General features: G+C 41.0%; 1 protein-coding gene across 1 annotated transcript in view; it reads right to left on the reverse strand.

Annotated features, from left to right (window-relative positions):
• Nucleotides 1–18,734, reverse strand: part of LOC118371458 (tumor necrosis factor alpha-induced protein 2-like) — a 30,909-nt gene extending 12,175 nt beyond the window's left edge. Inside the window, exons 1-8 of the mRNA XM_035756895.2 lie at nucleotides 18,569–18,734; nucleotides 17,391–17,573; nucleotides 13,756–14,443; nucleotides 12,862–12,976; nucleotides 12,436–12,558; nucleotides 11,941–12,035; nucleotides 3,807–3,899; nucleotides 3,091–3,217 (exon numbers count right to left, since the gene is read on the reverse strand). Coding sequence (XP_035612788.2) covers nucleotides 3,091–3,217; nucleotides 3,807–3,899; nucleotides 11,941–12,035; nucleotides 12,436–12,558; nucleotides 12,862–12,976; nucleotides 13,756–14,443; nucleotides 17,391–17,573; nucleotides 18,569–18,620 — 1,476 coding nt within the window. The 5' untranslated portion in view covers nucleotides 18,621–18,734. The remainder of the gene's footprint in view (nucleotides 1–3,090; nucleotides 3,218–3,806; nucleotides 3,900–11,940; nucleotides 12,036–12,435; nucleotides 12,559–12,861; nucleotides 12,977–13,755; nucleotides 14,444–17,390; nucleotides 17,574–18,568) is intronic.
• Between the last annotated feature and the right edge of the window lie 8,769 nt (nucleotides 18,735–27,503).

The raw sequence follows: 27,503 nt of genomic DNA on the forward strand, positions 1-27,503 counted from the left end.
AAAATCAAACCAATCAAAGGTAGTGGAAACATTCCAGTGATCAGACTCGAAATACCTGTTTTGTTGTTTTCCTCTTCTTAAACAGATAACTAACTAGTTGTTATAAAGGCTAATTCTATTTTCTTCCATTTGGTTTCAATGTTGTTGTATTTTTGGCAAGCTGTTGGTATTATGATATGTCCTTAAAAATATATATATATAAAGTAAATCTGTGCTACAATTCTGCACATTCAATAACACCTAATTTAAACGCAACTTTATGTTAAGGGCATATGACATACTTCTTCTTATTCTAAACTAAATTCATAAAGAAAAATCCTAATTAATCTACAAACAATACCCCACAATGACAAAATGAAAATCGGTTTTAAACATTTTTGCAAATGTATTAAAAATTAAAAACTGAAACACCTTATTTACATAAGTATTGAGACCTTTTGCTAGGAGATTCGAAATTGAGCTCAGGTGCATCTTGTTCCCATTGATCATGCTTGAGATGTATCTAAAATTTGATTGGATGATGCCGACAGCTATGGCAGCTCTGCTGCTAGCTCCTGAGCAACTTTGCAGTATTTCGTTTTTTTTGTGTAATATTTCTTACATTATTAGCCCTGAATTGTTTTTGTGTTGCAGCCGTACCCTCCAGGGCAATTTAACTTATTCCAGAGGCAGCTCCGAAACACTCAAACAGGAAGTACCCGTGCTAAGGTCAATTCAACGCTGGTCTGACCAATTGAAATCCATGCTTCAAAATTGTTTTGATCACGCGGACTGGGATATGTTCCGGGTAGCCTCTGAGAATAACATCGATGAATACACGGATACAGTGACTGAGTTCATCAGGAAGTGTATAGGAGCTGTTGTACCCACAGTGACTATTAAAACCTGCCCAAACCAGAAACCGTGGATAGATAGCAGCCTTCGTGCAAAACTGAAAGCGCAAACCACCGCATTTAACCATGGCAGGGTGACTTGGAATATGGCCGAAAACAAACAGTGTAGTTATTCCCTCCGTAAGGCAAACAAACAGGCAAAACGCCAGAACAGAGACAAAGTGCAGTCGCAATTCAACGGCTCAGACTACTGACAATCACGGACTACAAAGGGAAAACCAATCACATCGGGGACACTGATGTCTTGCTTCTGGACAAGCAAAACACCTTCCTCGCCTGCTTTGGGGACAACACAGTGCCACCGACACGACCCGCTACCAAGGACTGTGGGCTCTCCTTCTCTGTGGCCGGCGTGAATAAGACATTTAAGCATGTTAACCCTCGCAAGGCTGCCAGCCCAGATAGCATCCCAAGCCGCATCCTCAGAGCATGCGCAGACCACCTGGCTGGAGTGTTTACAGTGTTTATTCAATCTCTTCCTATCCCAGTCTGCTGTCCCCACTTGTACCCAAGAAAGTCAATGTAACTGAACTAAATGACTATTGCCCTGTAGCACTCACTTCTGTCATCATGAAGTGCTTTGAGAGGCTAGTTAAGGATCATATCACCTCTAACTTACCTGACACCCTAGACCCACTTCCAGTTGCTTATTGCCCCAATAGATCCACAGACAATACAATCGCCATCACACTGCACACTGCTCTATCCCATCTGGACAATAGGAATGCCTATGTAAGAATGATGTTCATTGACTATAGCTCAGTATTCAACACTATTGTACCCTTCAAGCTCATCATTAAGCTTGTGTCCCTGGCTTTGAACCCAACCCTTTGCAACTGGGTCCTGACGGGCAACCCCCAGCTGGTGAAGGTAGGAAACAACATCTCTCCTTCGCTGATCCTCAACACAGTGCATGTTCAGCCCCCTCCTGTACTCCCTGTTCACGCATGACTGCATGGCCACCAACGCCTCCAACTCAATCATCAAGTTTGCAGACGACAGAACAGTAGTAGGCCTGATTATCAAAAATGATGAGACAGCCTACAGAGAGGAGGTAAGCGCCCTGGGAGAGTGGTGCCAGGAAAATAACCTCTCACTCAACAAAGCAAAGGAGCTGATCATGGACTTCAGGAAACAGCAGAGTTTGGTTTTTTGGGGTTTTATGCAAAGGTCAAAAGGAGCGCAGTTCAACGAACCACCTCTGCAACACACACACACTCTCTTATTGATTGTAGGATATGCTATCAGTTTGCCCACAGTGGAATCGGCCTTGATGTCAAAACAGAGTTTGTTTCCGGTCAAAAGAGGATAGCGGATAAAATAACCTGGCTTGATTGACGAGTCCAAAAGCAAAAGGAAACTACATTGGAACTATTACACGTGCGGAAATAAGTCGGTGGAGCTTCGAGACAGAATTGTGTCGAGGCACAGATCTGGGGAAGGGTACCAAAACGTTTCTGCAGCATTGAAGGATCCTAGGAAAACACAATTACCTCCTTCATCTTAAATGTAGCAAGTTTGGAACTACCAAGAATCTTCCTAGAGCTGGCCGCCTGGCCAAACTGAGCAATCGGGGGAGAAGGGCCATGGTCAGGGAGCTGACCAGAACACGATAGTTACTCTGACAGAGCGCCAGAGTTGCTATGTGGAGTTTGGAGAATCTTCCAGAAGGATAACCATCTCTGCAGCACTCCCACCGATCAGGCTTTCATGGTAGAGTGACCAGACGTTAGACAATTCTCAGTTAAAGGCACATGGCAGCCCTCTTGGAGTTTGCCAAAATGCACCTAAGGACTCAGACCATGAGAAGCAAGATTATCTGGTCTGATGAACCCAAGATTGAACTCTTTGGCCTGAATGCCAAGCATCACATCTGGAGGAAACCTGGCACCATCCCTACAGTGACGCATGATGGTGGCAGCAGCATCATGCTGTGGGGATGTTTTTCAGCGGCAGGGACTGGGAGACTAGTCAGGATCGAGGGAAAGATGAACAGAGCAAAGTACTTTGGTGGCTTCGGGACAAGTCTCTCAAGTAACTCCTGGGTAAGGAAAAATCATCTAATTTGAGAAAGGTTGTCTGGGATTTTGAACTAGATGCCAAAAGTCAACCAAATTAACAGAGCAAACGGAGCATTGTACATTGGAGTCTTGCTAGACTATTATGCTTGGTGTCTCTGCTGTCGCATGTAGCCTACCCTGAGCTCCTCATGTATGGGGCCGGTGAAGTATCCGTAGCCACAGTCTCTCAGGTCTGCCAATGTGGACATACAGCTTGTCCGGATCTCTTCTGGGATTGACTCCTCTCTTCTCACTATGAAGTCTCTGTAAAGGAGGATCCAATGTCATTACATCAATGTTGGATTTATGAAGTCAAAGAGGTTGGGAGGATTGGAGGGATAGAATGACAATGGCAGTTCAAAAGGTACTTTCAATCACCGAGCCGACAAGGTCAAAATCTGTCGTTCTGCCCCTGAGCAAGGCAGAACTGTTCCCCTGGGTGCCAATGACGTGGATTTTGATTAAGGCAGCCCCTCGCAGGTCTCTGATTCAGAGGGGTTGGGTTAAATGCGGAAGACACATTTTCAATTGAATGCATTCAGTTACAACTGACCGTTCCCTTTCCTAGAGTGTCTAAAAGTAGCTAGATAAGTAGAACAAATGATACAACTTCAGATTGTGAGACTGCATGCATATAGATCAATACTGTTTCATGAGATTGGGGATTAGTAGAAACAAAAAGCATCCACGAAATGCTTACTTAGTGCTTATGAATGCTTTATGTAAGGATTATACATGTGTTATGAAGCTCATGTGTAGCTAGCTACCCTTCAAATACCAAGCAAATGAACACAGAAAATGTGATTGTATTAAACAAATTACTTGGTGAAATGAACAACAGTTTTTGGCCTACCTGAATTGTTCAATGTTAACCAAGTTAGCTTTCACGACTGCCTGAGTGTTCTCCCGTCTTGCCTTCACAAATTCTTCAAGAGATCTCTTATAGCTGCAAATATACATTGTACAAAATGTCATCATGTTTCTCCAGGTTCTTTTTCATTATGTCAGTAAAATGTTGAATAGTAACACTGCAGTTCATATTCCTCAGTTATGCAACGGGTGGGTCTAATCCTGAATGCTGATTGGTTAAAACTGCATTCAAGCCGGTGTCTATTCCACCAGTTACCACCGGCGAAATCTATGACGTTAAAATGCCTATTTACTCTGTTCCATATGACTGCGCAATCCACTGTCTCATCAGCCCAGCCAAGCAACTATAAAAAGCAAACATTATATCACATTTCTTTTAGACTAACATTTAGTTTTCAACAGAGGATATTTGTATAAACCTTGCTGTCTGTCTCACCGAAATCAGTTTGAAGTGATTGTGTTAGCTGTGTTGTTGGCTAGCTCCTCTGAACAACAGTGATTGTGTTAGCTGTGTTGTTGGCTAGCTCCTCTGAACAACAGTGATTGTGTTAGCTGTGTTGTTGGCTAGCTCCTCTGAACAACAGTGATTGTGTTAGCTGTGTTGTTGGCTAGCTCCTCTGAACAACAGTGATTGTGTTAGCTGTGTTGTTGGCTAGCTCCTCTGAACAACAGTGATTGTGTTAGCTGTGTTGTTGGCTAGCTCCTCTGAACAACAGTGATTGTGTTAGCTGTGGTGTTGGCTAGCTCCTCTGAACAACAGTGATTGTGTTAGCTGTGTTGTTGTCTAGGTCCTCTGAACAACAGTGATTGTGTTAGCTGTGTTGTTGTCTAGCTCCTCTGAACAACAGTGATTGTGTTAGCTGTGTTGTTGGCTAGCTCCTCTGAACAACAGTGATTGTGTTAGCTGTGTTGTTGGCTAGGTCCTCTGAACAACAGTGATTGTGTTAGCTGTGTTGTTGGCTAGCTCCTCTGAACAACAGTGATTGTGTTAGCTGTGCTGTTGGCTAGGTCCTCTGAACAACAGTGATTGTATTAGCTGTGTTGTTGGCTAGGTCCTCTGAACAACAGTGATTGTATTAGCTGTGTTGTTGGCTAGGTCCTCTGAACAACAGTGATTGTGTTAGCTGTGCTGTTGGCTAGCTCCTCTGAACAACAGTGTCCTGATGAGTGAACACATTATTTATGCCAGCCGAAATCACGCCTCATTAGCTAATTGTTATGGACGTATCCAAATAAATGTCACTAGAAAACAGCTTAAACAAATGCAAATATAGATACTTTGCTGTTATTCTGGCTTTTTGATGTGCCTGTAAGTTAGCCATAGTTGACTAGCTAGCAAGCAAGGGATAAGAACGTTGCCAGCAGGTATGGCAGTGGAACATTTAGAAAGAGCAACTGGGTCGCGTCCATAGATACAGAACAAAAAGACTGAGCAACTGGGTCGCGTCCATAGATACAGAACAAAAAGACTGAGCAACTGGGTCGCGTCCATAGATACAGAACAAAAAGACTGAGCAACTGGGTCGCGTCCATAGATACAGAACAAAAAGACTGAATGACTGGGTCGCGTCCATAGATACAGAACAAAAAGACTGAGCAACTGGGTCACGTCCATAGATACAGAACAAAAAGACTGAACGACTGGGTCAACGTCCATAGATACAGAACAAAAAGACTGAATGACTGGAACAAAAAGACTGAATGACTGGGTCGCGTCCATAGATACAGAACAAAAAGACTGAGCAACTGGGTCGCGTCCATAGATACAGAACAAAAAGACTGAATGACTGGGTCGCGTCCATAGATACAGAACAAGAAGACTGAGCAACTGGGTCGCGTCCATAGATACAGAACAAAAAGACTGAGCAACTGGGTCGCGTCCATAGATACAGAACAAAAAGACTGAATGACTGGGTTGCGTCCATAGATACAGAACAAAAAGACTGAGCAACTGGGTCGCGTCCATAGATACAGAACAAAAAGACTGAATGACTGGGTTGCGTCCATAGATACAGAACAAAAAGACTGAGCAACTGGGTCGCGTCCATAGATACAGAACAAAAAGACTGAGCAACTGGGTCGCGTCCATAGATACAGAACAAAGACTGAATGACTGGGTTGGGTCCATAGATACAGAACAAAGACTGAATGACTGGGTTGCGTCCATAGATACAGAACAAAAAGACTGAATGACTGGGTCGCGTCCATAGATACAGAACAAAAAGACTGAATGACTGGGTCGCGTCCATAGATACAGAACAAAAAGACTGAATGACTGGGTTGCGTCCATAGATACAGAACAAAAAGACTGAATGACTGGGTTGCGTCCATAGATACAGAACAAAAAGACTGAGCAACTGGGTCGCGTCCATAGATACAGAACAAAGACTGAATGACTGGGTCGCGTCCATAGATACAGAACAAAGACTGAATGACTGGGTTGCGTCCATAGATACAGAACAAAAGACTGAATGACTGGGTTGCAGAACAAAAAGACTGAATGACTCCATAGATACAGAACAAAAGACTGAATGACTGGGTTGCGTCCATAGATACAGAACAAAAAGACTGAGCAACTGGGTCGCGTCCATAGATACAGAACAAAAAGACTGAACAACTGGGTCGCGTCCATAGATACAGAACAAAGACTGAGCAACTGGGTCGCGTCCATAGATACAGAACAAAGACTGAATGACTGGGTCGCGTCCATAGATACAGAACAAAGACTGAATGACTGGGTTGGGTCCATAGATACAGAACAAAGACTGAATGACTGGGTTGCGTCCATAGATACAGAACAAAAAGACTGAGCAACTGGGTCGCGTCCATAGATACAGAACAAAAAGACTGAGCAACTGGGTCGCGTCCATAGATACAGAACAAAAAGACTGAGCAACTGGGTCGCGTCCATAGATACAGAACAAAAAGACTGAGCAACTGGGTCGCGTCCATAGATACAGAACAAAAAGACTGAATGACTGGGTCGCGTCCATAGATACAGAACAAAAAGACTGAATGACTGGGTCGCGTCCATAGATACAGAACAAAAAGACTGAGCAACTGGGTCACGTCCATAGATACAGAACAAAAAGACTGAACGACTGGGTCGCGTCCATAGATACAGAACAAAAAGACTGAATGACTGGGTCGCGTCCATAGATACAGAACAAAAAGACTGAGCAACTGGGTCGCGTCCATAGATACAGAACAAAAAGACTGAATGACTGGGTTGCGTCCATAGATACAGAACAAGAAGACTGAATGACTGGGTCGCGTCCATAGATACAGAACAAAAAGACTGAGCAACTGGGTCGCGTCCATAGATACAGAACAAAAAGACTGAATGACTGGGTTGCGTCCATAGATACAGAACAAAAAGACTGAGCAACTGGGTCGCGTCCATAGATACAAAAGACTGAGCAGATACAGAACAAAGACTGAGCAACTGGGTCGCGTCCATAGATACAGAACAAAGACTGAATGACTGGGTTGCGTCCATAGATACAGAACAAAAAGACTGAATGACTGGGTTGCGTCCATAGATACAGAACAAAAAGACTGAATGACTGGGTCGCGTCCATAGATACAGAACAAAAAGACTGAGCAACTGGGTCGCGTCCATAGATACAGAACAAAAAGACTGAATGACTGGGTTGCGTCCATAGATACAGAACAAAAAGACTGAGCAACTGGGTCGCGTCCATAGATACAGAACAAAAAGACTGAGCAACTGGGTCGCGTCCATAGATACAGAACAAAGACTGAATGACTGGGTTGGGTCCATAGATACAGAACAAAGACTGAATGACTGGGTTGCGTCCATAGATACAGAACAAAAAGACTGAATGACTGGGTCGCGTCCATAGATACAGAACAAAAAGACTGAATGACTGGGTCGCGTCCATAGATACAGAACAAAAAGACTGAATGACTGGGTTGCGTCCATAGATACAGAACAAAAAGACTGAGCAACTGGGTCGCGTCCATAGATACAGAACAAAAAGACTGAGCAACTGGGTCGCGTCCATAGATACAGAACAAAGACTGAATGACTGGGTTGCGTCCATAGATACAGAACAAAAAGACTGAATGACTGGGTTGCGTCCATAGATACAGAACAAAAAGACTGAATGACTGGGTCGCGTCCATAGATACAGAACAAAAAGACTGAGCAACTGGGTCGCGTCCATAGATACAGAACAAAAAGACTGAATGACTGGGTTGCGTCCATAGATACAGAACAAAAAGACTGAGCAACTGGGTCGCGTCCATAGATACAGAACAAAAAGACTGAGCAACTGGGTCGCGTCCATAGATACAGAACAAAGACTGAATGACTGGGTTGCGTCCATAGATACAGAACAAAAAGACTGAATGACTGGGTTGCGTCCATAGATACAGAACAAAAAGACTGAATGACTGGGTCGCGTCCATAGATACAGAACAAAAAGACTGAGCAACTGGGTCGCGTCCATAGATACAGAACAAAAAGACTGAATGACTGGGTTGCGTCCATAGATACAGAACAAAAAGACTGAGCAACTGGGTCACGTCCATAGATACAGAACAAAAAGACTGAGCAACTGGGTCGCGTCCATAGATACAGAACAAAGACTGAATGACTGGGTTGGGTCCATAGATACAGAACAAAGACTGAATGACTGGGTTGCGTCCATAGATACAGAACAAAAAGACTGAGCAACTGGGTCGCGTCCATAGATACAGAACAAAAAGACTGAGCAACTGGGTTGCGTCCATAGATACAGAACAAAAAGACTGAATGACTGGGTCGCGTCCATAGATACAGAACAAAAAGACTGAGCAACTGGGTTGCGTCCATAGATACAGAACAAAAAGACTGAATGACTGGGTCGCGTTCATAGATACAGAACAAAAAGACTGAATGACTGGGTCGCGTCCATAGATACAGAACAAAAAGACTGAGCAACTGGGTCGCGTCCATAGATACAGAACAAAAAGACTGAAGGACTGGGTCGCGTCCATAGATACAGAACAAAAAGACTGAAGGACTGGGTCGCGTCCATAGATACAGAACAAAAAGACTGAATGACTGGGTTGCGTCCATAGATACAGAACAAAAAGACTGAATGACTGGGTTGCGTCCATAGATACAGATCAAAAAGACTGAATGACTGGGTCGCGTCCATAGATACAGAACAAAATACTGAGCAACTGGGTTGCGTCCATAGATACAGAACAAAAAGACTGAGCAACTGGGTTGCGTCCATAGATACAGAACAAAAAGACTGAATGACTGGGTTGCGTCCATAGATACAGATCAAAAAGACTGAGCAACTGGGTCGCGTCCATAGATACAGAACAAAAAGACTGTGTCACGCCTTGGTCTTAGTATTTTGTGTTTTCTATTATTATTTGGTCAGGCCAGGGTGTGACATGGGTTTATGTTGTTGTATTTCGTATTGGGGTTTTTGTATTATTGGGATTGCGGCTGAGTAGGGGTGTTGTATAGGCTTGGCTGCCTGAGGCGGTTCTCAATCAGAGTCAGGTGATTCTCGTTGTCTCTGATTGGGAACCGTATTTAGGTAGCCTGAGTTTCGCTTTGTATTCCGTGGGTGATTGTTCCTGTCTCTGTGTAATGTTTCACCAGATAGGCTATAATAGGTTTCACGTTCCGTTTGTTGTTTTTGTATATGTTATAGTTATTTCATGTTACGCTCTTCATTCATTAAAGTCATGAGTAACTACCACGCTGCATTTCGGTCCGACTCTCTTTTGACAAACGAAGAACGCCGTTACAGACTGAGCAACTGGGTCGCGTCCATAGATAGAATGAACAACCGGCCAGCTTGGGTAGCAACCCTAGATTTGTTTTGGGATTATATCTTGCGGAAGGATGAAATAGTATGAATAAATTAATAAAAATAAAGTTATTTGAATATGTTGGTAACCCGTTGTATAAAAGTGATAATGCCTTCGAAGCCGACATCTCAGGCCTAACAACACCCTTGTCAATATACCCTCCAGACACTGGCTTCTCATATGGAACGCCGTTTGGGTCTTTGCGTGTCAAAAACAGAACTCGTGAAATAACACAATTCTATTATAGAATGTTGTGTGTGCTGAACGTTCATGTGCAAAGCCAAGCTCCACCACTACGACCAGTAGCACTGTCAAAGCTGTACAAAAAATATGTCTGAAAACAAGCACACAGAGTGACATACCTGCCAAGTACGATGAGTTTACAATACCGTGTTGCTAATAAGGCATTCTTTTTTCAACCGAATGGGGAAAACGTCTGTGTGAGCATTTGAAATATGATCAGGATCAAACTGATTTAGCTAATATCTTTGATACAGATGTTATTAGCAACTTCTGTGGTAGCGAGCTTGACTGGTACAATGAATGTGGCTCAATTCAGTGGTTTCAGAGTCCCGCAATAAGAGCTACGATGCTAATGTTCTCTGGATGACACGGAGTAGTCTGATACCCCATGTCATTGATCCACAATGCACCGGTAAGGCTGTACAGTGAAATAAGGATGCCCCCAATGCAATTCTAATACATCCAGTGTGATTTCAACAGATTTGTCAAATTAACTTTTTTTTTTTTTTTTTTATGTATATAACAACATTCAAACCTTGTTTAGCATGGTTTATTCAAGTATGGAATAATTCTACTATCTGTATTAATTTGCATCACTGTCAATGACAGACTAGCGAACTGCTAATTCCACTATTGTGGCCTATCCTTATTGTGGCTAGCTTCATATAGGTGGGTCCGACCACCATTGATCAAATAAGACCTATATTTTGCAACAGCTAATGGGGATCCTAATAAAATACCAAAATTATAAATTAGGGGTATTTTAGATGATGAAACCTAGCTAGACAGTAAGTCGGCTAACTATAGCTACTGAAACAGATGATGTAGTTTTGCTATGTTTTTGGGGAAGAACTATGTTGGCATCCATCAGCTAGCTAGCTCTTTTTATGACCAGCACTGTCCAGAGTTTGGGGAAGTGTGTCTGTGCTCGTGCAGCAGTGGCGGGTGTGCAAGACAAAACTATACCAGCATCATAGCATACGTGTTGGTGAATCGTTATGACATATGAAATACGAGTGATAGTGTAATCAATGTGTAAAAAATGTATGAACATGTTAAATTGTTATGTGATGTGCAGTCATATTCAGGTCCTGATCGGTCAACAAACTTATTTGACTGAATACTGTTATTTGACGTGTATCTTTTTGGACATGCAAAGACCCAAAACGGCTTTCCATATTCTCTGACATTAACACTTAATTGTAGCATACTAAACAAGATCAAAGACAGTCTGCAACAAGACAGTGTAGATAGAACACCAATGTTGAATTATCAACTTTTCCCAGGAAAAAGGCTATGTAGAATTATGCAATTTGTCTGTGTGGCTGTGAAACCAGAACACAGTAAGCTAATTGAATGACTTTGAGCATGATGCTGGATATCAACGTGCATGTTCATCAGTAAAATATTAGATTGGACAGCCCTAAGCCAAAGCATTCAAACTTAATAGAATAAGTTTTGTTTTTCAAAAGAAACTTGTGATTAAGTTCAGATGAGCAATGGAAAAGGAAACGTTCAACTACGACAGGACGTGTTCATTAAGGCACACAACCACAATGTTTTGCAATGGAAAAGCAAACGTTCAACTACGACAGGACGTGTTCATTAAGGCACACAACCACAATGTTTTGCAATGGAAAAGCAAACGTTCAACTACGACAGGACGTGTTCATTAAGGCACACAACCAAAATGTTTTGCAATGGAAAAGGAAACGTTCAACTACGACAGGACGTGTTCATTAAGGCACACAACCAAAATGTTTTGCAATGGAAAAGGAAACGTTCAACTACGACAGGACGTGTTCATTAAGGCACACAACCTAAATGTTTTGCAATGGAAAAGGAAACGTTCAACTACGACAGGACGTGTTCATTAAGGCACACAACCTAAATGTTTTGCAATGGAAAAGGAAAATCAGTGTTACTTATTGGACAAGTCCAGGTAGTCTCTCTCTGTTTCAGTCTGTTTTATTCCATTTGGTGCCTAAGGAGCACGACCCAGTGGCCAGAGCAATAAGAAATGGGTATACTACCTCATCAAGAAGCTGTCCAGCTGACAAAGGATTCTCTGGGCTTTAGCCTCACTGCCCAGAATAGTCCTGGCCTCTCTCATGGCCCCATCAACAGCCTAGTAAACAGAACAACATACAGTATTAGCACATAAAACCTGACCCTGTACAGTCAACACAGCTTAGAGCAGGGATGGGATTAATTCCATGTCAACTCAATTCAGTGTAGAAACGTATGAAATTCAGTGCATTTATTAAATATTTCTGATTTATGGGGCTCATTGTTTTGAGGTCTGAAAATATCAGACAAACTTTGGTTTTGGAGAGTAATGTCAGTTTAAATAGAATTATGTCAAGGTTGACATGTTAATATGAAGCTTATATAAAACCATGCGGGAGAAAAAGCTACTTCATATCTGTAGTATGAAAACAATGAAGAACATGTTCAGGTCAAAGAAAGAGTAGGGCTGAACACAGACAAGTACTAGAAGAAGTAGTAGTAATCCAATAGGTTTCAACCTGTATGATGTCAATGGCCAGAGGACAGAAGCAGTACCCGTCAATGAGTTCTGGACTCTTTCCACTGAGCCAACCCTCCTCCTCCTTACTGAGAGCCTTGGAGAACCAGGTCCTGACTCTACTCTGAAATCGACATAGCACAGGTCATCACAAGTCTGTAAGCTTGACACTATAGTTCTGAAAGACACTGTATACAACATTATAAAATAATACATTATTTCCAATTCTAAAGCACTCTGAAAGTAGCCTGGTCCCAGATATGTTTGTGCTATCTTGCCAAGCCCTATGGTCATTAACACACCATAGCAGTTTGCAAGACAGCACAAACAGATCTGGGACCAGGCTACTCTGAAAGGATGGTTCTAGACGTATACACATGAATTTAGCCTGTTCATTAAATGTAGCTGTTTCTGGCATCCTGTTTACCTCTTTTTGTAGTAGATACTGCTCCTCCAATGTTGTGAGATCCTTCTCAGATAAAAGAGTTCCCAAAGACTCCATGTTGATGTGCCCCTCAAGGTCTTTGTGTTTTAAGATGTCACTGAAACAGATATAAACATGTTGTAAATGACATCAAGTCATTGATAGAAACCATACGAGACATCTCAGAAACACTCAGACTGTACAAGGCAGGAGGATAATGTAGGCAACCTTGACCAATCAGCTATGCCAAATATGCAGCATTTATGTTAGCAGACTTTCTAAAAAGGGGAACTAGCCTTTTTTTAAAGGGGAAGGTCAGGATTTTAATTTGCAGACATTTTTAAAAAAAGGGGGGAACTAGCCCTTTTAATTTAAATGTTCCCTCACCCTGAAAATAGTGAGCATCTTAGCATCTGCCACAAACAGTAGTGGCTTCCCACTGGGCACACACGTTAGTTCAACATCTGGTTTTGATTTACATTTGGTTGAGTTGTCAACTACCGTCAATTCAATGTGAAATCAACCAAAAATGTCACTCTGTCATTGGATGTGTATACATTTGGGTGAAAACAAAATTCCATTAAGTTGAAGACTTTTTGGAAATCCAAATAGTTTCCCACGTTGATTCAACCAGTGTTTGCCCAGTGGGATGGTTTCAGCCACTACAAACTTCAGCTAACTTTAGCCACTGCTAGCTAACAATCAATGGCAGTGATAGGGGAAATTGTTCAATTTTCTAAATGTAATGGCCCAATCAACTCAAATCAACTACATATGCGGTTTGACATCACTTAAATGTTTGGACATTTTAAAAAGACAATTGCCCCTATCACTTCCACTGATTGTTAACAAGCCCTTCAAGAATCCAGGGCAACTGCCCTCCCATTTCCCACTTACTTTGGATAGTAATTGTTCACCCAGCAGAGGAGGTAGTTACAGTCATCCACATCGAGCCCAGAGCGGGCCAGTTCTGTTAACCTTGCTGAGAACTTCTGATGGTAAAGTCTCACATACAAGTTGCACATGTCAAAGTCTGGGGGGTAGCAGTCCCTTATGTCCCTGGCCACTCTGAGAACGTCCTCCTTCAGACGCTTGCCCATCCTACATACCTCCCTTTTCATGGACGTTGACAGGTTGTCCACACTGCTAACGCTAAGATTGTCCTCCTCCACTGTCGCATTCCTCATTTGAGAATCCACCATTTTTTCAAGCAGGGTGTCGTGGGTGTGCCGGCACTGGTGTGGCCGCCACACGGGGGCCTCGCTGCTGCCCTCGGGCCGCCCTTCCCATTGCTGGTCCTTCTCTTCCAGCAGCGTTATGGTTTCCACCGCACTCCGAAGTATCTCTAGGTGTTCTCCTGAGGGTGTGGAATTAAAGGTGGTGTGAACTGCCATCCATAAGTGGAGCAGCAGGGTTTCATAGTCTTTTTGGAGCGTGTCTTTATCGTCCTCGTTGCAAACCTGAACCAACCCCTCTACCGTCATGGTTTCTTGGCCAAATAGCTTGTCCTCTCGCAAGAGCAACTGCTGGCAAGCCTCCACCAAGCGATTTTCCTTCAGGTTCCCCATAAAGTCCAAAACCGCCTCTGAAAATAAACAAGTAGAATTCAGGTGAATGGTTACTACAAATCACGGACCACGAAGTACAGTAATTGAATAGTTATTTTAGTGCAGTCTGTACGTGACAATGAACGGTGACATAAATATATTGTGGCAATCATTTCTCATGGTGACGGAAAATATAATATGACTGATTTCTTTCATTTAGAGTTCCTCTTTAAGGATGATAAATCTAACAAATCAATATATTGAGGTAGTAGGCTAGTACTTCATACAGGCTACATCATAGCGCATGTATCGTATCCGGCTAAAGTTTGAACACACCTACTCATTCAAGGGTTTTTCTTTATTTTTACTATTTTCAACATTGTAGAATAGTGAAGACATCAAAACTATGAAATAACACATATGTAATCATGTAGTTACCAAAAATGTTACAATTGTTCAACAAATCAAAATATATTTTATATTTTTCAAAGTAGCCACCCTTTGCCTTGATGACAGCTTTGCACACTCTTGGCATTCTCTCAACCAGCTTTATAAGGAATGCTTTTCCAACAGTCTTGACGGAGTTCTCACATATGCTGAGCACGTGTTGACTGCCTTTCCTTCACTCTGCGTTCCAACTCATCCCAAACCATCTCAGTTGGGTTGAGGTCGGGTGATTGTGTAGGCCAGGTCATCTGATGCAGCACTCCATCACTCTCCTTCTTGGTCAAATAGCCCTTACACAGCCTGAAAGTGTGTTAGGTCATTATCCTGTTGAAAAAGAAATGATAGTCCCACTAAGCGCAAACCAGATGGGATGGTGTATCGCTGCAGAATGCTTTTGTAGTGTGCCTTGAATTCTAAATAAATCACTGACAGCAAAGCACCCCCACACGTCACACTTTCTCCTCCATGCTTCACGGTGGGAACCACACATCCAGAGGTCATCTGTTCACCTACATTGCGTCTCACAAAGACGTGCTGGTTGGAACCAAAAATCAAAACATTTGGACTCATCAGACCAAAGGAAACATTTCCACCAGTCTAATGTCCATTGCTCTTGTTTCTTGGCCCAGTCTCGTCTTATTATTGATGTCCTTTAGTAGTGGTTTCTTTGCAGTAATTTGACCATGAAAGCTTGATTCACGCAGTCTCCTCAGAACAGATGATGTTGAGATGTGTCTGTTACTTGAATTCTGTGAAGCATTTATTTGGGCTGCAATTTCTGAGGCTGGTAACTCTAATGAACTTATCCACTGCAGGAGAGTAACTTTGGGTCTTCCATTCCTGTGGAGGTCCTCATGAGAGCCAGTTTCATCATAGCGCTTGATGGTTTTTGTGACTGCATTTGAAGAATCTTTCAGAGTTCTTGACATTTTAGGGATTGACTGACCTTCATGTCTTAAAGTAATGACTGTTGTTTCTCTTTGCTTATTTAAGCTGTTCTTGGCATAATATAGACTTGGTCTTTTACCAAATAGGGCTATCTTCTGTATACCACCCATATCTTGTCACAACACAACTGACTGTCTCAAACGCATTAAGATGATTGTGGACTTCAGGAAACAGCAGAGGGAGCACCCCCCTATCCACATCGACGGGACTGTAGTGGAGACGCTAGTAAGTTTTAAGTTCCTCGGGGTACACATCACGGACAAACTGAATTGGTCCACCCACACAGACAGCGTTGTGAAGAAGGCGCAGCAGCACCTCGTCAACCTCAGGAGGCTGAAGAAATTTGGCTTGTCACCAAACGCACTCACAAACTTCTACAGATGCACAATCGAGAGCATCCTGTCGGGATGTATCACCGCCTGGTACGGCAACTGCTCCGCCCACAACCGTAAGGCTCTCCAGAGGGTAGTGAGGTGGCAAACTACCTGCCCTCCAGGACACCTACACCACCCGATGTCACAGGAAGGCCATAAAGATCATCAAGGACAACAACCACCCGAGCCACTGCCTGTTCACCCCGCTATCATCCAGAAGGCGAGGTCAGTACAGGTGCATCAAAGTAGGGACCGAGAGACTGAAAAAGAGCTTCTATCTCAAGGCCATCAGACTGTTAAACAGCCACCACTAACATTGAGTGGCTGCTGCCAACATACTGACTCAACTCCAGCCACTTTCATAATGGAAATTGATGTAAAAAAATGTATCACTAGCCACTTTAAACTATGTCATTTAATATACTGTTTACATACCCTACATTACCCATCTCATATGTATATGTATATACTGTACTCTATATCATCTACTGCATCTTTATGTAATACATGGATCACTAGCCACTTTAAACTATGCCACTTAATATAATGTTTACATAACATACATTACTCATCTCATATGTATATGTATATACTGTACTCTATATCATCTACTGCATCTTTATGTAATACATGGATCACTAGCCACTTTAAACTATGCCACTTTGTTTACATAACATACATTACTCATCTCATATGTATATACTGTACTCGATACCATCTACTGCATCTTGCCTATGCCGTTCTGTACCATCACTCATTCATATATCTTTATGTACATATTCTTTATCCCTTTACACTTGTGTGTATAAGGTAGTAGTTTTGGAATTGTTAGGTTAGTTTACTCGTTGGTTATTACCGCATTGTCGGGACGAGAAGCACAAGCATTTCGCTACACTCGCAGTAACATCTGCTAACCATGTGTATGTGACAAATACATTTTGATTTTATTTATATTTTGATTTGTTTAATACTTTTTTAGTTAATACATGATTCCTTATGTGTTATTTCCTAGTTTTGATGTCTTCACTATTATTCCACAATGTAGAAAATAATAAAAATGAAGAAAAACCCTTGAATAAGTAGGTGTGTCCAAAACATCCAAAACATTGAGTAACCTTAAATTAGGATATAACCTATATAAATTATGCACACATTCTAACACCAGAGAGAACGCCGAATACAACTTCTGACCACTTAATACTGTAGCTAAATATACCTGTTTGAGGTGGATTGCTCTCCACTATGGGTTTGGGGCTTCGTGGTCTTGGCACAAAGCCTAGTATTTGGGGCATCTTCAGTTTATGCCTAAACCTCCCATGTACTGTTTTGGCACTGCCCTCCATTACAGGTGATAGAACAGTCGCTGTCACCGGGTCGTGTCCGACCGCACCCATTTCCTCTGTGGAAAAAAAGGTGACGTTATACAGTCGAAAATATTTTCTCTTCATAAAACCTATCATGGCATTGCACACTTTTTTATAGCACTTATTATCAAACCACAGCTTACTTTTCATTGTGGCACGTGTAAAAATCAGGCAAACAAACTGGATACGATGTTATAGGCTACAATAGTGGGTTCGCGTTATAACATAGGCATAACTGAACACACGGTTTCTACTAAAACTATTTCACCGCAGCCGCATTTTGTGCAAAATATCTTTTCCGTTCTCTCTCTTATAGCGGACGTTGAGTGAAGCTTGCTTAGCCAAAACAAAACCACACAGGCAGACACATATTTTTTGTTATTTAATATTTAATAACGTGCCCAAAAAGGTGCACAAAGACCAATAAAAATGTCCCTACCTTTCATGCTCCCAGAACATTCGGTACCTCCGCGCAACCTAATAGTGACAGATAGACCTGTAGACTAGGCTTTGGTATAAACAATTGCTGGCCAGAGGGCGGAGACATTGGCGTAGATAGCCTACATTTGACAGACGACTGCTATTCATCATCAATACTTTACAAAACTTAATGTATCATTAGAAAAACATGCATTTGAATGTCATTCTTATGTTGACACTTGCAGATAAAATTTAAATCATTATTAAAACTAACAACAGTGTTATTATTGTTCGGACTGTCCCTCCCACATAAGTTGCATCAAATATTAAAAAGACCACGTTTAATATTCCCCTCATCATTTCCCACTCCATTCTTCAATCTCATCTTCCAATGTGATGAAAGTTAACCTCTTACAAAATCACTAGACAAATGTAAAACGATCACATGCTGTATATTGCAACCACTAAAAATGAAATCCTATTATTTAGAATGTGCTGTATATCATAGTAGTAGTGGGCATCAACAAAAGGCTATTCATATCAATGAATACATTACAACCGTTGTATATTAGGCTATTTATATGTGTTATGCTATATGTATTTATCTTACCTTTAGTCTTCCTCGGTCTTCTGGGCAGTACGTGGAGAACAGAAAACTTCATTGTGAATAGCCGAATGAACAATGCTTGCAGCAGCTCTTCAATATCACACTCTACTCAAGACTGAAAAACTCCACTGTGTCCACTGTTTATATTGATTGCCCACAGATCTGAGCGTTTCTCTTTGTGCGCATGGTAGGGGGATACCATGGGTCTTTCTGGAGGAAGTAATTTCCCCCTTCAGTTTCTACTTATCTTAAATTTGCTTCCCTGCTTTCCACTCACTGCAATTGCCTCACCTTTTGCCAACAGGAAAATAATGTATACCTTAAAGAGGCAATCTGGGATTCAAACAACCAGAAAGCAGCCACCTTGCCACTTTTTGGTAAACAGTTGGTGCTGGAGAAACGTTACCATTCTCAGATTCATTGACATAGCTCAACATGAGATCAAAATGATAGTTTTGAACCATGTTTTAAAGATACACAATGTTTGTTTACAGTTTACAAACATTGGAGTAAAAAACAAGCTTATATTTTGGAACTCCAAGCACAGATAGGACAAACAGAAGCACTCATGTGCAGAGGGTCCCTGCTTCGAGGAGAGGAGAGGGACGGAAGCTATACTGTTACACTGCCACCAGGTCATGTCCAACCGCACCCACTTGCTCTGTGAATTTGTATTTTATTTTTACAGTCTCAATATTTTACACATATGATGATGTTCATACGATACCCTAGTGACTCAACAAAATCAATGGGGGCCCCCTGGGGGTCGAGGCCCCTGGGCACGCAATATAGCCATTATAACTACAAGATGTAGATAGCTGACTAGCCTAACTTATCTAACTAACATGGGCTAGTAGTAGATCAACTGGACATTTCTGACAGTTTATAAAGAGGAAAATTGCCCATGCACTACCAGCTTAAAAAAACTGCACCTTGTGCAGGTCCATATTGACTCTGTTCTCGGTCTGGATCCAGACCGTGGTCCACATATGAACTATGGCTGCTCTATTTTTTTTATTTTTTTTATTTTACCTTTATTTAACCAGGCAAGTCAGTTAAGAACAAATTCTTATTTTCAATGACGGCCTAGGAACAGTGGGTTTGAACTCGCAACCTTCCGGTTACTAGTCACACGCTCTAACCACTAGGCTACCCCGCCGGGACAGTGACACTATTATAGAGTGACCTAGTGAAAAGCTGCACACACCTTGCACAGTATCCACATTTTGCTGCCTTAAAGTGACGCTCCGGAACTTTTGTATAATTTCAGCCAGTAGTTTTGAAAATGGTGCTCACAAACAAAAACAGGTCCCGGTTTTCAGTGTACTACTACTGTATTTCATGCAGTTCTGTACTACATCATTCCTTTCGTATTATGTTACTTCCTGACCCTAAAATGTATGGGGGAGCAATTCGTATGATACGAATCCAATTCGTACAATATGTTACGAATGTGTTGTGCTTAAAATCCCCGACTGCATTTTTAAAGTTGAATAAAAAAAAAATGGATTCAAGTAGATCTACCGAACCTACTCATTTTCAAAGTGAAAGAAAATTTTACAAATTATAATTATTTTCAAGTATTGTGGTTGCAGCATTATGTTATGGGTATGCTTGTCATCGGCAGGGACTGAAGAGTTTGTCAGGATCAAAATAAATATGGAAGGAGCAAAGCCCAGCTAAAAAGTTAGAGGAGAACTCTCCTTAGTCTTCTGAAAACCTAACCCTAGGATAGAATTTTATTTTTCAGCGGGACAATTGCACACATTTTTATGACTCCACTCCACTCCACTCAGCAAACTGGATGCAGTTTATCACAGTGCCATCCGTTTTGTCACTAAAGCACCTTATACTACCCACCACTGCGACTTGTATGCTCTAGTCGGCTGGCCCTCGCTACATATTCGTCGCCAGACCCACTGGCTCCAGGTCATCTACAAGTCCATGCTAGGTAAAGCTCCGCCTTATCTCAGTTCACTGGTCACGATGGCAACACCCATCCGTAGCACGCGCTCCAGCAGGTGTATCTCAGTGATCATCCCTAAAGCCAACACCTCATTCAACACTCACTCAACACCCCTTTCGTTCCAGTACTCTGCTGCCTGTCACTGGAACGAATTGCAAAAATCGCTGAAGTTGGAGACTTTTATCTCCCTCACCAACTTCAAACATCAGCTATCTGAGCAGCTAACCGATCGCTGCAGCTGTACATAATCTATTGGTAAATAGCCCACCAATTTTCACCTACCTCATCCCCACAGTTATTTATTTACTTTTCTGCTCTTTTGCACACCAATATCTCCACCTGTACATGATCATCTGATCATTTATCACTCCAGTGTTAATCTGCAATATTGTAATTATTCGCCTACCTCCTCATGCCTTTTGCACACATTGTATATAGACTCCCCTTTTTTTCTACTGTGTTATTGACTTGTTAATTGGTTAACTCCATGTGTAACTCTGTGTTGTCTGTTCACACTGCTATGCTTTATCTTGGCCAGGTCGCAGTTGCAAATGAGAACTTGTTCTCAACTAGCCTACCTGGTTAAATAAAGGAGAAATAAAATACATTTAAAAAAACAAAGACACATCAGAATGTCTATCCAAGAGGCGATGGGTGTTCCTGAATGGTCTAGTCTCAGTCCTGACTTAAATCTGCTTTAAAATCAAAGACAAGGTTTGAATATTGCTGTCCATCAATGATACCCAACCAAATTTACTGAGCTCGAGCAATTCATTTTGGATATACTGTATGTTTCCCTAAGAGATGTGCAAGGTTGGAAGAATCGTATTCAACATTTTTCACATCAGTAATAGCTGCCAAAGGCACTTAAACCAAGTATTAAATATGGGGTGTGAAGATATACACAATCAATACATCTTCAATTTAATCCCTTGTTAGATTTAATTTCAAGACCGCAGAATGTGAACACTGTTCCAGGGGTATGTAGACGTTCCACTAAGGCACTGTATGTGGGACAGTCTAAATGTTACCCACATCACAAGGTCAGTTTTTGTTCATCCCTCTTTGTATAGAGAAGAGTAGAGTGGGTGCCAAGAATCCATGACTCACTCGACTAAGGCTTCCAGTGTCATCACAGCCTCACCCAACAGTTTATCATCACACTCAGTGCTATAAAATGACTTTCCCTAAAGAGAATGATACATGGCGAGCTGTAAACCAAGGACCCTAGTTGAGTGGACACTACCGGACAGTATTCAGCAGTATGGATATGAGAGAGTGTGAACAACTGGTGACTGCATGTCCTCATGCAGTGTTTCGCAAAGGTTGGGTTTTCCCAATGGTAGGTCGGGACTCACTGATAACTTTTGGGTCCTACTGTGGTTCGAGATTTGTTTTTGCATATTTTACTTTCGGTTTCATGCACCAGCTTTAAACAGCTTAAACAACAATAATTTTGGTTATGGAAAATACATTTCACAGCAGCTAAGGTGGTTAAATGATTCTCTACACTATACTAGCTAATTTGGTCACAAACTAAAATTAGGCTAACTATTTTAGAGTTTTAGAGTTTTAGCAACAAGGAAATGCCAGAGCGATTTGTGTACTATAGTGCAACTTTAAAAATGTTGCAAGACTAAGATAGGATGGAGATGGTTTTGTTGACACTGAGAACAGAATCTATATCTTTTTCAATAACATTCTTAGAATGGTCTTTGAACATTCATGTTTTCTTGTGGTTTTTATGAAACTTTTCTTAATGTTCTGAGAACATAACTTTCAATAGATCAAGGAGGAAACCTGAAGAAAACATTATTCTGAAGTACTGAAATTCTCTCAGAAGAACGTTGTTTCTTAACATTTTCTGAACGTTCAGAAAACATTACATTAAATAGGAAACATGTAGAAAACGTTATGTTGAAGCATTTAGATTATCACAGAAGAACATTGTTTCTTAACACTTTCTGAACTATTTGAGAACATTCCTAATGTCAAACCAGTTGGAGATCTTTACTATAACATTACCAAAAATCTAATCAAATGTAACCATGTTTGAACTTTTGTGAAACATTCTGATAAAGTAATGAAATACCAAGAAAATAACATTATTTTGTCAAGTTCCTTAAATGTGCTGAGAACGTTCCCAAGCCAAGCAACTATCCTGCACCATTCCCAGAACATTGTGGGAACGTTGTATGCAAAATAACCATAGGACAACCACACTCTCACCATTCTCTAAGAATGGTTCTCAGAACGTTATGTGCTCGCTGGGTGACTACGCGGATCCTCATTTCTTGAGAACATCTTCTATTGGATCACCACTCCTGAGGCTGTAATGCTATGTGTACACATTGTGGTGACAACCCATTACCCAAGATCCTGATAAGCTGAAGGGCTCGGCTAGAACAAGAACATGCACACCCCGTAGCTCTCTAGAACCTCTGTTGTAGATGCATGAAACATGCATGAGAGCATCAGCTGGTCCAGATGACTGTGATCACGCTCTCCGCAGCCTATGTGAGTAAGACCTTTAAAACAGGTCCACATTTACAAGGCCGCTGGGCCAGATGGATTACCAGGACATGTACTCAAAGTATGCACTGACCAACTGGCAAGTGTCTTCACTGAAATGTTCAACATCCAAAACCTAGGAAGAAACCTAGAGAGGAACCAGGCTATGAGGGGTGGCCAGTCCTCTTCTGGCTGTGCCGGGTGGAGATTACAACAGAACATGGCCAAAATGTTCAAATGTTCATAAATTACCAGCATGGTCAAATAATAGTAATCACAGTGAACAGGTCAGGGTTCCATAGCCGCAGGCAGAACAGTTGAAACTGGAGCAGCACCACGACCAGGTGGACTGGGGACAACAAGGAGTCATCATGCCAGGTAGCCCTGAGGCATGGTCCTAGGACTCAGGTCCCCCGAGAGAGAGAGAGAAAGAAAGAAAGATAGTGAGAAGGCAGGATATAACCCCACCCACTTTGCCAAAGCACAGCCCCCACACCACTAGAGGGACATCTTCAACCACCAACTTACCATCCTGAGACAATGCCGAGTATAGCCCACAAAGATCTCCTCCATGGCACAACCCAAGGGGGAGGGGCGCCAACCCAGACAGGAAGACCATTTTCAGTGATTCAACCCACTCAAGTGACGCACCCCTCCTAGGGACGGCATGGAAGAGCACCAGTAAGCCAGTGACTCAGACCCTGTAATAGGGTTAGAGGCAGAAAATCCCAGTGGAGAGAGGGGAACCGGCCAGGCAGAGACAGAGTAACAGAGTAGTTACAGTAGCAATACCCTTATCTGCATCAATATGAACAATATCATACAGTTATAAGGGAGACTCATGTAAGTGTATTCCACTTGGTTCATTGTACTAGAGAACATGACAAACTTATTTATAGCCAGGGAAATAATTGGGGCCTTTTCTATACATTTATATGTGATATTAGTTGTGATTGGATAGGGCCAGTAGTGTTATTATGAAAAGCAAATCAACAACATCCATTTTGTTTGTGAAAAGCAGCCTTAGTGGAAAAGTGCTTATAGTGTGGACACTGTATAAATAATGACATTGAATATGTATTGTATTTACCTGCAGTATAGTATAATTGCTATTCATGTGTGCATGGTTATTATTGGCATTGGCATTGACCGTGACCTTTCCCCTTTGATGAGGTCATCATCCAGAGTCAGATCTGTACAAGGCCACATGTTGAGTGGGCCACATGTTGGGCTGTATCGCTTTGCTGTATTTTGTACGGTTTGTACATGGCTGTACACCTTTTATTTCCCAGGTTGAAAATAAAGGAAAGCACTAAAGAAATGTGTGTGGGCATTCCTTGTCAAGTTACTACACTCTCTAATGCCATGTTCAATGCAGTGGTTCGACTTCTCTTTTCTCTTGGTGCCAAATGAAAGTAAATTATTTTTTTGATGTTCATGCATTCAATTGGGTGAGTCATTGGAGAACATTTGGAGGCCCTTTGGTTTTCCTTGAAATAAGCCACATGTCAAAACATGTAAAAGCACCAAGCTCTTAGAATTGCACAATATAAATGCTAACAGATTTACAGTTTATGCATTTCACAATTTCTCCTTTCTTGCTCACATTGCATGCGAGAGTAAATGCTGTTAAAATAATGAGCAGGACACTAGGAATAAATGTCATAGAATATAACCAGCTTTAGTAAGAATACGAAGATAAATAACAATAAAGAAATACTGTATGCACATCAATACAAAAGTATTAATTCACAATTCAAAACAATAAATGGCCTATTGGTTTCAATATAAAAATACCTTGAGCAAAATTCAATATTTGACCCAGGTCAATTAATAACCTACTAATTATAAACAAGTACCATAACATATGTATATTAGAGCATCTTCCCACAAACTCAATATGACTGTACAGTTAGGAGGATCGGTTCACATGGATAGTCTTCACTTCACTAGTGAAAGAATATAATTACATTAAGAAAACAAATTAGGCACATTTGGGCAGTCTTAAGACAATATTTTGAACAGAAATGCAATGGTGCATTGGATCAGACTAAAACTTTTCACATACACTGCTGCCATCTAGTGGCCAATATCTAGATTGCGCCTAGACTGGAATAATACATTATTAAAATACTTATTTTCCACCATAATTTGCAAATAAATTCATTAAAAATCCTACAATTTAAAGTTTTGGGATTTTTTTTCTTCTCATTTTGTCTGTCATAGTTGAAGTGTACCTATGATGAAAATTACAGGCCTCTCTCATCTTTTTAAGTGGGAGTACTTGCACATTTGGTGGCTGACTAAATACTGTTTTGCCCCACTTTATATATCCAAATGTGCAAATTGTCCAAACAGATCCCCAAGGTAGATGGATTATTTTAAATATGTTATTGGACAATAAACAGATACCTATACGGTCTGAATAATGATGATCCAAGCTTCTTTGAACATATGTATAAGAATGTATCAACTCTACAAGCAACACTAGACTCTATTATTGTGGTGGGAGATTTTAATACGGTCTTAAATACCTCTATGGACCGGAAAGGAAATCACACTACAAACTATCACCCTCAGGCACTTAAGGAAATCATGAATGTCATGGATATATTGGAGTTAGTGGATATATGGAGGCTTAAATACCCTGACCTAGTGAGATATACATGGTGGAGGTTTAATACCCTGACCTAGTGAGATATACATGGGGGAAACTTAATCAAGCTAGTCGTCTTGATTACTTTCTTATGTCATTCTCTCTGGCACCAAAAGTTTTAAAAGTGTTGATAGGGGACAGAATGCGGTCAGATCATCACATAATTGGCATATATATTACTCTTACAGAATTTCCACGTGGGTGAGGATATTGGACATTTAATCAAAGCCTACTGAATGATAGCTGGTTTATAACTTATAACTATAACAGAATCATTTTTAACCTACTTTTTCTGACATAACATAGGAACAGCAGATCCCCTTATTCTATGGGACACTTTAAAATGTGCCATTAGAGGCCATGCAACTCAGTACTCATCTATAAAACAAAAGAAATTTAGATCAAAAGAGTCCATATTAATAAAGTAAATTGAAGAAATAACAGTACAGTTAGATAGCAATAAAAACTGTACCATAGAGGCACAGAATAAGTTGGAGGAAAAACAAAATGGAATGGAGGAACTTCTTCAAGAAAGATCCAGTGTAATATATTATAAAAATAAAGCGAACTGGATGGAATATGGGCAAAAATGCCGAAAAGTCTTTTTCAATCTTCAACATTGAAATGCTACCAAAACCCCCCAAAATGTATCGAAACCTGTTACAAAAGATGGAGTCACGCATGATTCACCAAATTATATTTTGAAAGAGGAAGTAAAGTACTTTAAGAATATGTTTTCATATCATTTTCTTCCCTCTCCACTAATCAAAGCTAATTGTATGGATTGTTTTCCTATTAATAATGCAAAATTAACATGTGTACAGAAAGACTCATGTGAAGGCCAAATTACAGAGGAGGAACTTCTTGATGCAATTAAAGCCTTTAAGGATGGGAAAACTCCAGGGCTGGATGGCATACCAGTGGAAGTATACCAAACATGTTTTGATATACTCAGATGACATTATTAGCATGTTTTAACCACTCCTATATAGAAACTAGATTACCGGACATGCAACAAGAAGGTCTGATATCATTATTACTGAAACAGGATCCAAGTGGTATATATAAAGATACAGCCCATTAAATAAATTGGAGGTCTCGTCCACTTCAGTGTTGTGATGCAAAAATTCTAGAAAAATGCTTGGCGCATAGAATTAAAAAGGTATTGTCAGATATTATTCATCCTAATCAGTTTTTTTTTTACATGGACGATACATTGGAGACAAGTACTGGAAACAATACTATACTATGAAATATTGGGGAAACCAGGCCTGGTGTTCACAGCTGATTTTGAATAAGGCTTTTGATAAAGTACGACTAGAGTTTATATATAAATGCCTAGAATATTTCAATTTTGGAGAATCTCTTATAAAATGGGTTCAAGTTATGTATAGTAACCCTAGCTGTAAAATAGTAAATAATGGCTACATCTCAGAAAGTTTTAAACTGTCAAGAGGAGTAAAACAAGGTTGTCCACTATCGGCATGTCCCGTTATTATTGCCATCGAAATGTTAGCTGTTAAAATGAGATCCAACAATAATATTAATGGATTCAAAATCCGTGACTTAAAAACAAAAAGGTGGCATTGTACGCTGATGATTCATGTTTTCTTTTAAAACCACAATTAGAATCTCTACACAGCCTCATAGAGGATCTAGATACTTTTGCTCTTCTCTCTGGATTAAAACCACAATTAGAATCTCTACACGGCCTCATAGAGGATCTAGATACTTTTGCTCTTCTCTCTGGATTAAAACCACAATTAGAATCTCTACACAGCCTCATAGAGGATCTAGATACTTTT

This window comes from Oncorhynchus keta, chromosome 19, assembly GCF_023373465.1.
Source record: "Oncorhynchus keta strain PuntledgeMale-10-30-2019 chromosome 19, Oket_V2, whole genome shotgun sequence".
Taxonomy (NCBI): domain Eukaryota; kingdom Metazoa; phylum Chordata; class Actinopteri; order Salmoniformes; family Salmonidae; genus Oncorhynchus; species Oncorhynchus keta.